The sequence below is a fragment of the Colius striatus genome, chromosome 1, assembly GCF_028858725.1.
Source record: "Colius striatus isolate bColStr4 chromosome 1, bColStr4.1.hap1, whole genome shotgun sequence".
Classification (NCBI taxonomy): domain Eukaryota; kingdom Metazoa; phylum Chordata; class Aves; order Coliiformes; family Coliidae; genus Colius; species Colius striatus.
The window spans coordinates 169,904,080-169,920,175 of record NC_084759.1 but is presented as its reverse complement, the minus strand read 5'-3'; the positions used below and the strand labels follow the sequence as shown (position 1 = coordinate 169,920,175).

General features: G+C 37.1%; 1 protein-coding gene across 3 annotated transcripts in view; it reads left to right on the top strand.

Annotated features, from left to right (window-relative positions):
• Positions 1–16,096, top strand: part of FRS2 (fibroblast growth factor receptor substrate 2) — a 56,338-nt gene that overhangs the window by 31,636 nt on the left and 8,606 nt on the right. For 2 of the 3 annotated variants that reach the window (XM_062016395.1, XM_062016405.1), the window contains exons 2-6: positions 5,128–5,233; positions 8,155–8,246; positions 10,348–10,534; positions 13,713–13,871; positions 14,810–14,973. In XM_062016395.1, the coding sequence (XP_061872379.1) occupies positions 8,181–8,246; positions 10,348–10,534; positions 13,713–13,871; positions 14,810–14,973 (576 nt within the window). In that variant the 5' untranslated portion in view covers positions 5,128–5,233; positions 8,155–8,180. The remainder of the gene's footprint in view (positions 1–5,127; positions 5,234–8,154; positions 8,247–10,347; positions 10,535–13,712; positions 13,872–14,809; positions 14,974–16,096) is intronic. The other variant, XM_062016415.1, reaches the window with a different exon arrangement.

The following is a 16,096-nucleotide window of genomic DNA, read 5'->3' as shown; positions in this document are numbered from 1 at the left end:
CGTTGATAAGCTGACCTTAGTTCAGCTTGCTTTACTATTAAAATGCTTTCTTCCCAAAATGCATTCAATGTTTGGGAATGAATTGTTGTTACATTATTTGTCAGTCTATGCAAAGCAAGGGCCATTCAGGACACCTGAAAGAAAAGGAGTTGATTTGAAGGATGACAGCATGCATGAGCAGGCAAAAGGGGAGCATTTCATGCCCCTTTTGCTGTAGTTCTTGGGGGTTTCTTCCTGTTCTGCTGAACACTCATATCCCTTTAAACTGCTGTGTTTCCATGGAAGAACATTCCAGCTCTGGCACCTCGTATGTCTGTTCTGTCTCCAAACATTGAAATGAATTAGTCAGTCTTTGCTGATGTACAGAATTTTTTTTTTTTTTTTTTCAAATAATTATAAAGTGAAGAGGTCTTTTTTTGTGACCATTGGACTCTTGGAGCTGACCACACTCGGTAATTACTACTTCAGAGCAAATGCTTTATTTTGGTGCTACATCTCTATGTGCATGTGAGGTCTGGGATGTGGGAGTCCCGTGTTCCAGAAACCTAAGTTTTGTTTTCCAATTGAAAGAACTTGTCTTCGTGGTAGTGAAGATATGCTAGCCAAAATAAATAGAAGGTCAAAGTATAGGCTATTTTAAGTCATAAGTAGGATACCAGAATTCTTAAATCATATAGAATTTGCCACCATGGATTACATCATGACTGTGAAGACACAGGATTTACCACATCAGATAAACCAGTTATCCATTTAATGTGCTGTATTAGCTAGTTACAAGATGGGCAGTATTTGGCTACCAGAAAAACTCAAAGGACCATTTCAGCCTTCTTCACCTATCTTCTGGAAGGAATAAAATAGCAATAAAATAATCATTACTTTACTGAACGTTTTTCCTATGTGGTAAGTTGGTTCCACTGTTTATTAGTTTTTTTGCTGTCTCAAATGCCTGTAGGACTTCCACTTTCATCTAAAATTTGATTTGTGAAGAAAATTTAAAGCTGCTTTGCTGTAATGACAACTGGGGTTTATAAGCAGAACATGTACTGAGTTACTTAGAAATTGTCTAAGTGCAACCTGAAACACTCAGATTTATAGTCTCTGTACTTAATCTTTTTGGGGACGGTATGCAGGTGAAATTATTTTATGCTGTAAAATAACTGTTAGCACCAAGTATTACAGTGCTTGTGCAGGTGAAAAATCATAAATAGACTTAATTTTTGAGCTTTCTGAGTTGTAATGGTTGATTTCAGTGTTGATCTAAAGCATGGTTGACTAATTTGTTTCAAGCTTAGGTAAACCATGGTTAAGGCTTTACAGTGGTTATGGACCACATTTTGAGAAATGTATTTTAGTTAGTAGCAGGGTTTAAACTATGAGGGGTTACATCTTTCCATTGTTATTGAATTAAGAGAAGAAAGAAAGGCCAGACAGTTTCCAGTTTTAGAAATAATTAACAATTTGAAAAAAATTATTCTACTCACTATGCTAAATCGAATTATTTAAAGAAATGAATTAAAAAGGTGAAATACTCCAGATTCTGATTTATCCACCTATCAACGAGTTTGCAATTGTAATACACTACCAAAACTCACAGCATTTCTCTTGGTTTGGTTTTTCATTATAACTGCTTTGTTTCCACAGAAACTGATGTTAAATGTAGAGGGCTTGATAATACTTCTTTTTACCTTTTTAAGTAGAGTATTCTACGTTGGTATAGGACATAAAAGTGCAGAGAAGTGCAATGTTGTAGCGATTGGGATGACGTCCTTTAATTATTTTTTTAAACAGTCTTTGAATTAAAGTGGTTGATGATGACACTTTAAAAGTAGAGGCAATCTTCTGAACTGGACTATAACAAGAATGTTATAGGCAAAAAATTATAGTGTGTGTGTGTTTATATCACTTAGAATCATTTCAGCTGGAAGAGACCTTTAAGATCATCAAGTCCAGCTTTTGCCCCAGCCCTATCAACCACAAGACCATTTCTCTTAAGTGCAGCATCCAACCATCATTTATGTATGGTCAAAATATTATCAAATGCTTGATAATAGGTGAATGGATAGGATAGTGCTTGACAGCGTGAGTGCTAACAACCTGTACCCAGGCACCTTTCTCCAGTTACTTCATCATGTTCATTGGGCTTTCTAGATGTTAAAATTTCTGAAGGAGGGAAAAGCCCTAGTCATCTTTATTAAAGTAGAGTTTTGTGGTATAAAACACCTTAAAATTATGTTGATGCATTTCAGTTAAGTTTTCTGCTATCTACTTACAGGTCTGAGAGCAAAACGTAGAGGATATAATACTGTGGCAGCTAGTGGTTTGAAATGCTACTTTTTCATTTGAAAAGAACATGTGCAAAAGATCAATTTACAGATAAGGCACCTTTGCTTCTCTCTACCTCTTCTGAGGTGTGCTATGCCCCTCTCACCTTTGCCTGTCTTTCCTAAATAACATACAGCCGTGCATGGCTGTGCTCCAGTCATGGGAGCTGTCCCACCATGTCTCAGTAACAGCAATGAGATCATGACACTGCATCCTCACCCATATTTCCAGTTCCTCCTGCTTATTCCCTGTGCTGTGTGCATTGGTGTACAGGCAATGCAGGGACTTAATGAATCATACAGGTTACTCTGGAGGATCCTCTTGTACCCATCCAGTGACAGATAGTCCCTTGGGGTGGTCAGCCTTCTGACTCTCATCCTGGCACGCAGCTGAGGAGCATTTGTCACTGCTTTTGATGCCCTGACATTTCCATGTTTGATGGGATATGGCACAAGCATTGCTGTTCTGCGTTCAGCCCCAGGCATCCTTCAGTGTAGCCTGTAATACAGCTTGCCTGTGAAAATTTATAATGTTATTATTTTTCTAATGACTATGTAAGTTTCCACCAGAGTTGTATGGATCGGGCTTTCTGCTCCCTCTTTTCTTTCTCCTATCCTGAAGATTTTTAGTAGGGAATTTGGTAAACTAAGTAAATCCTTGTAACAGCGAAGGGATTAAGTTTTCTGAAAACTGATCAGAGGTGACTAAGGCTGAGGTTCTGTCTGCAACTGGTTCTGGTACTTGCTAGATGCTCTGCTGAGGTGTTTTTGTGTGCTAAATCAACAAAAATCTAACATGACCAAAAAAAAAATCAAATAATACCAAGTAGATTGGTCATCACAAACCAGAGCTTGTGCATGTTGGAGAAGGGTAGGTCTTGAGTACAGCTGTGTAAAATTTTGTCCAAGATCAAGAAAACCTATAGCTAAAGGGCAAATAAATTACAGGAAGGATATGTGACTTGCTGCAAGTTCCTAAGTACCACTTATGCACCACAGAGAATCTTTATGTTTAGTATGTGTATGCAAAAATACGTATCTATCAAGCAGTTCAATAAGTTTATCTTTCTGTTCCTTTGTGAAATGTAGATTTTAGTTTGAAGATAAATACAAGTTGTTAAGACATGAAAAAAAGTAATAATTATGACAGTCCACTCAAAAATTGATGGTGAGTCCATGTCATCCTTTCATGTTAACTAGAATGGATCTGTTGGGTCAGATTTGAAGAATCACTTTGTTTGGTATATCCTGTTTCTGACAGTAAATAGTAAATTCTAGCAGCCAATAGTAAATATATAGAGAAAGGAATAGTAAGAAGGAACATCATGTGACCATTCCCTAAGACCTTTCTAAATGTTTACAGTTACGGACTTTTTGAGCCAGATATGACATCCTTGAGTTTAAAAGCTCTTAATGGAGTTTGCATTTGTCCAAATACTTTTAGAATCTTTAAAATTTTAGAACTCATTCCCACAAAATGTTGTGGATCACAAAATTTTAACTACATAACTGCATAGTTGTGCTTTATTTATCCTCTCCATGTTACCTGTAAGTCTTTTCTGTACTGTGTGGTCCCCTTTTCCAGACTGAACAGTGCAAGTAGCACATTTCTGGTTTTACTCATCTTTTTTGACAAGGGGAGGGAGTCACAGTTACATTCATTACAACATCTGTGAGTGCACTGTGGTTCATACAATAGAATTGCGGTTTTGGTTTGTTTCTTTCATTTTTCAATGAACAAATCTGTTTCATTTGCTTTATGATGGTTATAAAGCTAATGTTTTCAACTATGTGTGACTACATGATTGAAGAGTTCCTTTGATAGGTGCATTATTTTGTGTTCACTAGAATTGAATTTCTGAATTTGTTTGCACAATTCCTCCACAGTCAAGAGTATTCTGCAACTCTTAACATGATGTTTAGGATCTCAGATTAGGTTGGGACTACATTACACTTGATCCTGTGCAAAAAAGAAGAGTGCTTTGGGTTCCCAAAATGCTTTAATGTAGGTGCAGGACAGCAGATGAATACAAACTATTGTTAACAGTATTGATAAGCAGAGCTGCGATGACCTCAAACAAGTTTGTGTAGGCTGATAAGAAAGGCTAGTAATAAAGTATTTTTTCTGAGAATTTTGCCTTTCTCTTGAGTAAGAAGCAGAGTCAAATGAAACATCAAGTGCTTATTTGACAATTCTACAAGCAGAGAATGGAGGCAGCCAACTGATGGAAGCAGCAGTTGAGTTTTTGGTGTTAAATGTGAGTAGATAGTAGATAGTAATCCAGGGGGCAGGGGTGAAGTGAAAGCAGGCAATTTATGGTTAACATCATGGAGCAAGAATCAAGAGAAGGGGGTGATGTGTTAGCCACAGAAATCAGCATTTGTGTATGTTCAGTGGGATAAGCAAGAGAGAGTTAAACAGAGTAAGTTAGGTGTATTCTTCTGTTTGTCTGCTGTGGTTTGGTTTGGTATGTACCAAGGGTAACAGGAGCTTTGCATCTGTCATTTTCACACACCAAATTGAGTAAGGAGTGAGTGGAGTCCCCAGTATGGCAGGCTACACTGCAGAAAAGAACACTAGATTATTTTCTTCTAAGACCCAGCTAGAAACTGAAATGCAGGGGAAGCTCTAAGAGATCAATCTCTTGTCTAAAACTCTACTTCAGATGCATCCTTCATGGTCATGAAGACCACACATCACATAATACTGCTAAAATAACAATTTAAAAAATTGTATGTATTTTTGTTAGTTTACTAACTGGCATCTTAAAACAGAAAAATATTACATTTTTGTGTACTCTTCTAGTTTTAGGTCAAATGATTAGTTCTGTGACAAGACAGCATGACACTTTGAGTATGACAGAAGCCCTGATGCTGCAGCAGAGGCTGGGAATATTAATGGCCAAATCTAGGTGAGTGATTTTTAATTCTCCCAGCTCCCCAGCTGTTTCATTTCTTCCTCAACCTGGTTCACATCTCTTGTTTGAAGCAGCTTTGTAGTTCTTGGTTTTCTCAAGTATTAGTATTAGAATATTGGAGACCAACTAATGAGCTTGTATGATAATTGATTATATCCCCTTCCTTTGTTGTTCTAAGGTACAGTGGCCAAACTTCATATGTATTCATATATTGCAGCTTTCTACTTGCATCTGTAATGAGTTTTGCCAAACTACCTTGCAATTAGGGAGTGAGTTAATTTTGGTTTTTTAAGTTTGCATGGCTGTGGGAACTGGGTCTATTTAGTCTATAGAAAGGGGAAGACTGAAGGGGGATCATATTAATATTTACAAATATCTAAATGATGGGTGTCATGAGGTTGAGGCATCCATTTTTTTCTATTGTATCTAGCAACAGGACAAGGGGTAATGAAATGAAGCTGGAACACAAAAAGTTCCATTTAAACATAAGAAAAAACCCTATTTTACTGTGAGGATGACAGAGCAGTGGAACAGGCTTCCCAGAGAGGGTGTGGAGTCTCCTTCCTTGTAAGACCCAACTAGACATGTTCCTATGCGACACGATCTAAGTGGACCTGCTTCTGCAGGGAGACTGGACTAGATGATCTCTAAAGGTCCCTTCCAACCCCTACCATTTTCTGATTCTGTGATCTGCCTCCAACAGATTTGATTTTATGCTGAATGCAAAGAAAGTAATGATACTGTAACAGCATGTTGCTATCTGGTTTTGCTTTCACCTTATCAAAATGTTTGGAGAGGTCTAAAGTGGGCTTTGTGCCTGAAGGCTGCTATGACTGCTGTAAGGACCAGAGCCTGAAAACCTTTGCTGGAGATTTATGTGTTCATTATTAGTCTGCATTGAAGCTATTGTCATCTATTTTTCTTTTTGGTAGTGAATTCACAGAATAAATAAGATCGTATCAGTAGGCTAACAAGACCCAATACGTGAACATTACTGTAGTGAGGCATCATGAGGTGCCAGGGTAAGAAGTTAGTAATAGGTGTTATTACCTATATCTCTTTTTATAAACAAAACAGACAGAATTCATAAGCAAAAAAATGGAACAGTTAAAATAACAATGCATGTATATATGTGTGTGAAGACTTTTAAAAGCAGTCTGTAATTGAGAGTGACAGGCCTGATTATTAAAATTTGTGATTTCTGTTCACTAGCTAAAAAACCCCACTTGTGTGTAGCCTAGCTTCCATCTGCAACAGTAGAAGCAAACAGCCAGCCCCCTGGTTTCATGTTGAGTTGGTAGAACAGGTATATCAGATTAATGTGTGTTTTCATGTTATGACCAGAAATGACATTAGAGAATTTATGCTTTTGACCACGTGTCTGGTGCTCTGCCTCTTTCTTACTTGTTTAATCCAAGCTGTATTGTTAGCCTTTCTGTTAAGTTCTCCGTTTCACCTCTATAAGAGTTTGGTGGCAGATTTCTTTGAATTGATACAGTCTCTAGAGTAGCAGTATCTCTTTTGAATGACTTTTCTAGTCAAGAAGAGGGGAAGAGTGAGATGCCTTTCTTTGTATTCCTTGCACCTTATTTCTCAGCATACTGAAGTGCTGCTTGGCTACTACTGCTGCATGCTAATACAAATGCCTGTTGAGAAAGCAAGTCCTGGTTTTCTTAAGGTGCTGTGATTTGTATTTTTTTCCATTTAGTTAGACAAAGTTAGTAAGCAGTTGTCTATCTTCTTGATTCCTAATATCGTATTTACTGTTGATTGACTAGGTCTCTCCCAGGATTTTTCTCCACCTTTCATTTGTGTAGTAGAAATTTTAGTTCTTATCCAATAGCAAGATGATGTAAATGGGTTTTCTTTTGTCTGACTTTCTTGCATTTAAGAAATATGAGATTTACCACCCTCTGCAAGGTGATGGAGGAGAAGCAAGTTGAGGCTTGGTTCTATGACTATTTTGTCATATTTGTGATATATGATGTATCAATTTGTGAAACTTACCATACATGAAAAAAAAAATCTTTAAATAAAAATACACAAAATAGCAAGCATTTCTTTTTTGTTTCTTTAATTTTGCAGTGCTGTTCTGTTGGATGTTTTACTGGTTTATAGCAAATGAAGTAGACGATGTAACACAGTTTAATCCAAATGGAACTTAATAGAAATTAAAAAAAAAAAAAGAAGTATAAAAATATTTGTGTTGAATGTAGTTTTTTTTTTCCTTCCCTTGTCTTTGATTGCATAGTTTTATGTACATTGCTATTTGGGAAGTTTTTAAAAGTGGAAGCAAAGAGCCTGACTGCACGGCTGCCAACACAGGGCTGCCTCCAGGCCTGGAACACCTCCACCCTCTGTTGCAAGCCAGCCCTGGAGCTGCCAAAGCCAGAGCGGCCTTTCAGGATTGCCATGTGGGCTCTTTGTGTTGCCTGTGCTTGGTAACCTCCTGCAGCCCAGGGCTTGTAGGGGCGGTACCAGGACTGTGCTCAGGGCTGGAGCGAGGGTGTGCTCATTTAGACAGAACTGGAGTCCAGGTAGTTGTAGTGTGTACAGGCCTTGGTTTAGGAGATGAGAATCACACCTGGTAAGTAGTTGGTTTTTGTTTTCTTCCAAGCTGCTACCATGGGAATCAAGGTGACAAATCAAATGGGTCTGTTTGGTAGTAACCTTAAGTCGAATTATTGGTAGGACTTCCAACAGCTCGGTGGTGTCACTCATTGCCTGATCTAGTTTAATTGTTTAAAAATATTTGTAATATTTATGTTGATTATTTATTATGACTGCAGACTTCATTGTGAAGAATTGTAATTTCAGAGAGCAACTTGTTTCAAGTTTTGTTAATGACACACTATTTTCACTTCAACTAAATGATCATTTTGGTGCTTTGTTTTGGTTTTTTTTCCCCCTTTTAGAGATCTCATGGTCTTCTAAAGAAGTCATGGGTAGCTGTTGTAGCTGTCCAGATAAAGAAACTGTCCCAGATAACCATCGAAACAAGTTTAAGGTAAGCGACTGACATAGTAAGCTGTGAATTATTTTATTGCTTTTTGCAGAGTAGGTTTGTGATTGGAAAAAAAAATGAATGAAACTAGAGTGACAATTAGTGAACGGATAAATCATTGCAGAGTTGCTGGTGTCTGTGGCTACAGGGTTCTGTTGCCCATTTGAAAAATCCTCTCAAGCCTGTCCAGCAGTGATAGGAATTCTCTAGACACGATAGACTTTTTAAATGAGAGTTTTGATCTTCAGGAATGAGAAGAAGCCCTTCTGATCCATCTTCATTTCAGTTGGTAGGGCCCAAGTAAGCATTGTTGCCTCTTGGAGGTTGGGGAAGTTAAAGAGTAGTGAGCATGAGGGAAGAGCTAATGGAGAAGTGTGATTATGAACTTGGATGTGGGGTCAACAGTGGAAAATTTTAGAACTGCTGACTTTACTTGTAAAGACTTCACTACTGATGATACCATTTTGCAAACGTTTGTCCTTTACTTGAAATTTTATTCATAAACATGCTTCATATCTTGTGAACACTTGTTCATGTGCTTAACATGCTTAACATGAAGCTACTGAAGTCAGTAACTTTAAACACAACCTTCGTATGGTCACACAAGTCAGATTTGTTTCTGTGCTCCAAACTGTCTCTGTGAGTTGGCAAAGGAATGTAGTGCTTCCATAGTGAAAAATGATTCATGCATTGCCTTAGGGCAACACTGAAATGAGCTTTAAAGTCATGGGAATTTCTGGAAGTGTTTAATATTATCAGTAGGAAAAGCTGAAGGATAAAATATTTTTCTGTTTTCTTGCTTTTCATGCATTTGACATCACTTTGTGTAACTAGTTCCTATTTCTCTCCTTGTAGAATTTCTCTATTGTTTGTGTGGGTTGCTGATTTAGCAGTAGGGGGGAGATGAAAGAATGTAATTTGCAAAATGAAGAAAGTTGGCATAAGCCTCAGTGTCAGATGAAACTATTCCTTATTCTTTTCACTTGACTGGATTTCAAGTTGAAAATGTCTCTTTAAGGAGTAGCATTAATTGATACCATCAGGAAGACTTTTTGGTAGTCTTTTTATTGACTCAGAAAGAATCCCACTAAAAACAGTGTTGAGAGGTAAAATACATGCAGAGGAAAATATATGTTGTCTGATTTCTGTAAAGGATGCAGATGACCTCCAGCTGGTTTGAGAGCAGAAAGAATAAGAGTTTAAACTTTGTACACTTGTTTTCACGCAAGACAACCATAGGGTATTTGAATTATTTTATGACTTTTTTAAAAACCCCTTAAAACAGTCTGGTGATTCAGCACAGTGCAAGGATATACAGCTATGTTAAGGAAGCTTTATCTTGGAGCCGCTTATCCTTTTTCATTCCTTTTCACAACTGTAAGTGGGGTTGTATGACAAAGCAAATATTTCTTTTTATAAACAAGGCTCTGAAAGATTCCATTATCTGAGGTATGCAAATATCTAAAGGGTGGGTGTCAGGAGGTTGGGGCAGCCTTTTTTCTGTCGTATCTAGCAACAGGACAAAGGGTAATGGGATGAAGCTGGAACACAGAAAGTTCCACCTAAACATAAGAAAAAACTATTTTACTGTTCAGGTGAGGGAGCCCTGGCACAGGCTGCCCAGAGGGGTTGTGGAGTCTCCTTCCTTGGAGGTCGTCAAGACCTACCTGGACATGTTCCTATGTGACCTGATCTAGGTTGACCTGCTTCTGCAGGGAGATTGGACTAGATGATCTCTAAAAGTCCCTTCCAACCCTACCATTCTATGATTCTATGAAATACTGGAATATGTACATAAAGCCAATAGGAAAAAAACCCAATAAACATACAAATCTCTTCTGTTTTAAGTTTCTCCTCAGATTGGATGATAACGTTATGCAGTCTCATTAATCTTGATTTAAAATAGGTATTATTTTATCTCTGGGTTGTGGGAGCAAAGGAACTGGTTTGGTGAAGTTTGAGTTTTTTTCAAACTTCTACCTCAAGGATTGTAACTAGTGTGACAGAGCAAATGGAGCACGTCAGTCAAGCATCAGTACTAGTGGTATTGGTTTTCGAAAGAGTTCTTACCTATTCCAAATGCTATTTAACTTCTTTTTTATAGGTTATTAATGTGGATGATGATGGTAATGAACTGGGTTCTGGCATAATGGAACTTACAGATACAGAACTAATTTTGTACACCCGTAAAAGGGACTCTGTAAAATGGCACTACCTCTGTCTCCGTCGCTATGGCTACGACTCAAATCTCTTCTCTTTTGAAAGTGGCCGAAGGTGTCAAACTGGACAAGGTATGTGAACTTTTTCTATGTAAAGCTTTTCAGAAATTTATTTCATGTTGGAAGAACCATTTTGTTTTAAAAAAGGTATGTTAGCCTGTCTTTCGGCAGGGGTTATAAAGACTGCGGTTTAATATGGGAATGTGGTTTCTGGAAAAAAAAGTAAGATACTTCATCAGGAATGACCTTATGGTAAAATGAGAATTTGTGTTGCAGATGATAGTTCTTGTCATTTTACGTCTGAAGCACCTTGTGACTGTTTGTATGGATACTTCTGGTAACTCAGGAGATGGTTTTGACAGGGAAATTCTCCTACCTAAGAGATGGACTTGACTTTCAGGGAGCTGTAGTGAATCCTGGGACTGTGGAGGAATCTCCTCAGAATTCAAAGAATTTGGTATTTTTAGATTTTAAAAGACTGGAGCACTGGTATGAACTGGATAATCCCTACCCTATTATTGTCTCCAGTAACACTTGTGTTTCATCCTTTTCCTAAATCAAATACCACTTTCATTTGTGTCAATGTCATTGTTGTCAATTTTTAACACATTTTTGTATGAAGTGTGTAAATTCCAGGTATGCCTAGTTATTTTCTGTATGACTTGAATTGGGAAAAGATGGTTACCTTTCCAGTTCCTAATCATGCCTGCCTTGGCCAAAGGTGGCTCCCAGTGAGATCATGTAGGCTTTTTTCTCTCCCCTGCAGCAGCTCCCAAGGACATAGTTGTTTTGGTGGAGGTCTCAGCCTCATTTTGCATCTTCCTACAGTGATATAGCTGTGTGTAGATAGAATTCTTATGTATCACATATTGTGAAATTAAGGTGCATTTTAATTTTCTTACAGTTTTTTAGCATTTACAGCTGTTTTTATCAATAATGGTATTTAGCAATTGCAAAGTTTTTTTTTTTTTTAATTTAACTGTAATAAATCAGGAAGGTGAAAGAACTTGATCATAAATAAACAAAGCTGGTCAATCTTCCTCGTCCATGCAGAGGTAAGGGTTGACAGGTTTTTTAAAAATAAAAATATTTAGAAGGTATTCTCAGTTCATTTCCCAATGTTTTCAAATACTACAGTATTCTCCATACGAAACCAAATTCTCAGACTTCTAAGAAGAAAGAAAGAGACTTTGTTCTGAAGAAAATCACTGTAATTGATTTAGCAGGTTGAATTTACTGCTTCTTCTAAACATGTAAAATAGACACTAATAAAACACAATTGAAAATACTATTTTGAAGGTTCTTTTCTATGACCTATTAGCAAGTCTACAAAGTTTTCCACTGAGCCTAATTGACTTCTCAGATTCCCTCCTAATTTATTTTTTTTTAAACAGAGAAGATTAATCAGGCTGTGTGAGCAGCAACCCTTTCCTCCCTCTTTTGTTTTCTGCCTTCCTTACATAATATTACAATACTGCAAATATTGAGAAAAATAGGGATCTGGCAGAAGATGTCTCTCTGCTGCCGTTTTGCAATGGAGCATTGTTCCCGAAACCTATGCTGGGTTTTGTGGGCATGGTTGCAAAATTTCATCTTCATTTGGTGAGATGACCAAGCAGCTTTTCATTTAAGAGCACCTTGAAGGCTGCACAGCAATTTTTACTGGTCACATTAGTCAATATTCTTGTTTATGTTTTCTATTTAATCTCAAATTAGGTCTGTTCATAAACTGTCAGAATGCATGGGTGGCAAAACGTTGAGTTTCTGCTAGTCATTAAAAACCCTAAAGACATGTTTTGGGAGCAAAGCTAATTGATAATACAGGATAGAAAACTTGAAGGAGCTGATATGTCACCGTATTGTGCAATGACAGCCTACACTAATGTGAATGTATTTAATACAAATTAAGGTTTTATCAAGTTGTTTTTGCATGCAGTTTCTGTGCCAATTTAGTTCACCTCATCTTTTAAAGAATCAGCAATTTGAAGCACTTCTTTTAAACAAAGAGGTCAAGGCAGCTGAATTTCTCAAACCCAATGAGAGCTTTTTAAAACTTGTGAATCTAGATTATTTTCTTTATTTTGTAGCCATTAAGCTTTAAGTATCCAATGTGAATTTGCAGAAATATATTAAAAATTAAACATGAATTATTGTACTTGAGATTGATAATAGGTTGGGGAAATGTGGTAGAAGCAGCTCTACATCTGCTGTGCTGCAAGCATGAAGCTTCTTCGCTATACCAGCTGAATATTAATTGTTGAGTGTCATTCCTCTTGCTGGAATGAGCCCATTTGGTGTATTCCCAGCTGGGGTTTTTTGTGAACTTCTGCCACGTGGAGCATTTCTGGTAGATCTATCACAGTTCTGTGTCTTCAAATAAATATAAGATGCTAGTAATTGCCAGCATATTAACATAATTACACTTACAGAAGTAGCTATTTAGTTAGGTAGCTTTTAGTAAAGAGTATTTTACTTAAAAAAATGAGCAGCTGCACCCACGTTTAACAAGCATGTCAACTTTAACTTCATGCTTTCAATGGAAGAATAATCCAAAGCTGGGACTTTGCTGGTGAGGGTAAGTTGGGGTTCTCCCTGCTGTTTAAAGGCAAAGTGGCACAATACACAAGCAAAATAACAGGGTATTGCTGCTAACTTTGTGTTCTGTGTCTATCCTTTAGCCTAAAGCAATTGGTTTGTTACTGTCCGTTTCACACAGTTTGTTTTAATAGCTTTTCATATTAATCTTTTAAAAGAAACTAAACTTTTCCCCAGTGTTTAAGTCCTTCTTTCCTGTTGTGCAGGTATCTTATTATATGGTAATTTAATACAACTGTGGTTTAAAAAAATAAGACCTTGTAGCACCTCAGTAGTTTGATGTAGTGTTTTTTAAAAAGTCTTTACTTAACAGGTGTCCTTTTTATCAACTTAGAAAACAAAAAAATCTTGCTCTGTTTTGTGGCTGGTATTTTTTGTTTTATCCCTCATTTAGTACTGCAAACTTAGTTTTGCTCTTAACTGAATCAGTTTTCAGTTGTAATTTAACTTTTGGTGCATGGGAATCCAATCTTCTATTAGATAAATACCTTCAGTAGTTTTGTGTGGTTTGGTGCAATAAAAATCTCTTAACATTTTTGCTTCTTTAACAGGTATTCATTACATGGATTCCAGTTCTATTTTTTCAAAGTTACATACATTGTAAGGCATGTTTCTTATGTTAAAGGATTTTGATTTTTTCCTTGTGTGTTTATAGGAATCTTTGCCTTTAAATGTGCCCGTGCAGAAGAGCTATTTAATATGTTGCAAGAGATAATGCAGAATAATAGCATAAATGTGGTAGAAGAACCAGTAGTAGAAAGGAATAATCATCAAACTGAGTTGGAAGCTCCAAGAACCCCTCGAACACCTACCAGTAAGTACGATTATACTGGCAGATGACATACCTGAGTGTAATATGGTAACTAGCTGAAAATAGCATTTAATTTGCATTAAATCATTAAGTAATTAAAAAGAAAGCTCATTTAAAGCTAAGAGGCTAATTACCAGTAATGCATTCTCTTGAGGTACTTGCTAAGAATTCCCTTTTGAGAATCTTAAGTCTTGGGAGCAAAACTGCGTAGTCAAGTTCTTCAGCTTTAAGCAAGAAGTTTTGGGAACTTAGTTGTTGCAGAAGAACACTTATGAATACACCGTTGAATTGTTTTATCACTAATCACTGATTTATATCACTATATTTTACTTGTAGCATTTCTGAGACGTGATCCCATTGGGCAATGTTCCAACCTTTTTTTTAGTAGGGGAAAAAAAGAAATGCTAATATCATATCTACAGTGGCTTTGGAATCTTTCTTTTGCTGTGAGTAGATGGATGAGTAGAGTGAAGTCCTTTTAATATAAATTAACAGGATGTTATATAAATATAACAGGATTTGAGGTAATCTCAAGTCAGATGGCTTAATATTTGTAACTAGGAGTTCTGGGTTATTGATGATTTCAGATTAACGGAAGCTTTGGTAAATGAGTCCCTGTTCTTTAAGGAGACACGTCATTAATGGTAGAGAGAGAAATCTGGATAAGGAGTTTTCTGGGGATACTATGATGTGTAACATACCTAGATTTCAATGGTTGCTTCACACAAGTTTCCCATTAAATACTGGGATGCTATATGCTGTAATTTGCGTTCCTTTTCTTTCCCTCCAGCAAAATTGAGTCTTGTGAATATGTAATACTCTTCTACATACTTTAATTTCCCTTTTGAAAATTGAAAATGAAGATACAAAGCATCTTACTCATATACAGTAAAATGTTCTTCTATTTTAATATGGCTTTGCTTGTTTTCTATTTGAATCAGCTCCTGGGTTCAATGCACAAAGTTTACCTAACGGCTATCCTAGATACCCATCTTTTGGAGATGCTTCATCACATCCTTCCAGCAGACATCCTTCTGTCGGAAGTGCACGCCTCCCCTCTGTCGGTGAAGAATCCACACATCCTTTACTGGTAGCAGAGGAGCAAGTGGGTATTTTTCCCCCCTCGTATAATTTAGGTTCTTCATTGATTCATATTCTCTCTATTGCTTGTTCTGTAGGCTTCTTTTGTATTTTTCAGTATCAGGTGTAATGTGTTTTTACTATACGTTAACTACCTCAGAAAAGTGTTTGCTATTTTAAAATAGTACTTTGTAGGATAGCTTGCTGAGGAAAGTAACTATTTGTTCCTATTTATATACAAATAGATAGTGAAAGTATATATATGTGTATAATATTTTTTCCAAGAATTTAAGTAATTATTTTTAAACACATAAATTGTAATTTATAATGAGAGATACTGGTCAAAAAGCTCCTTTACACCTAAGTCTTCTATTTGGCAAATAGAAGTCATGGAGTCATTTGGAAGGTGATTTTGAGGTGGTTGTGCAGAGCCTTGTCTTGTCATGCTTTGAATACTCCAGGCACGAAGATTTCACTGTGTCTGAGCCATGTGTTCCAACCTTTTTACCGCTTTTGTTGTGAAAACGTTTCTTTGCCCAAAAGAATCTGGCTCTGTTTTACTTATCTATTGAAAACAGCTATTAGGTAGTTTCCTAGTCTTCTCTTAGGACTGAAAAAGGACGGTGCTCTCAGCCTTTCCTTATATGTCACATGCCCTAGCCCTCTAATCATGGTCCTCCACTGGACTTGTTCCAGTACGGTGATGTCTGACTTGTACCAGGGAGCCCAGATTCAGTCTCACAAGCACTGACATTATGGTATTAACTTTCCTTTAACTCCTGGCTGTTCTTCTACTAAGCACAAACCAGTACACACTTGATTTTCATTGCTGCAAGGGCACACTGCTGACTTGCATCGAATTTACAATCTACCTGGACCCCTTGTACTTTTCTGGAAGACTGTTTTCAAGTCAGTTTGGTGCCTAGCCTGTACTGTTGGTGTTGTTCCCTACCAGGCACTGGACTTTGCGTTTCCTGTTGCTGAACTTAATGAGGTTTCTATGGCGGACAGTTCTGGAGGCTGCTGAGATTCTTCTCAGTGGCAAACCTACCACTCTGAGATAGACTGAAAAGTTAGAGAGTGTGTCTATCTCATCATTCAGGTTGCTGATGAAAATGTTAGTCAAATTTAATAGCATGTAATGTGGT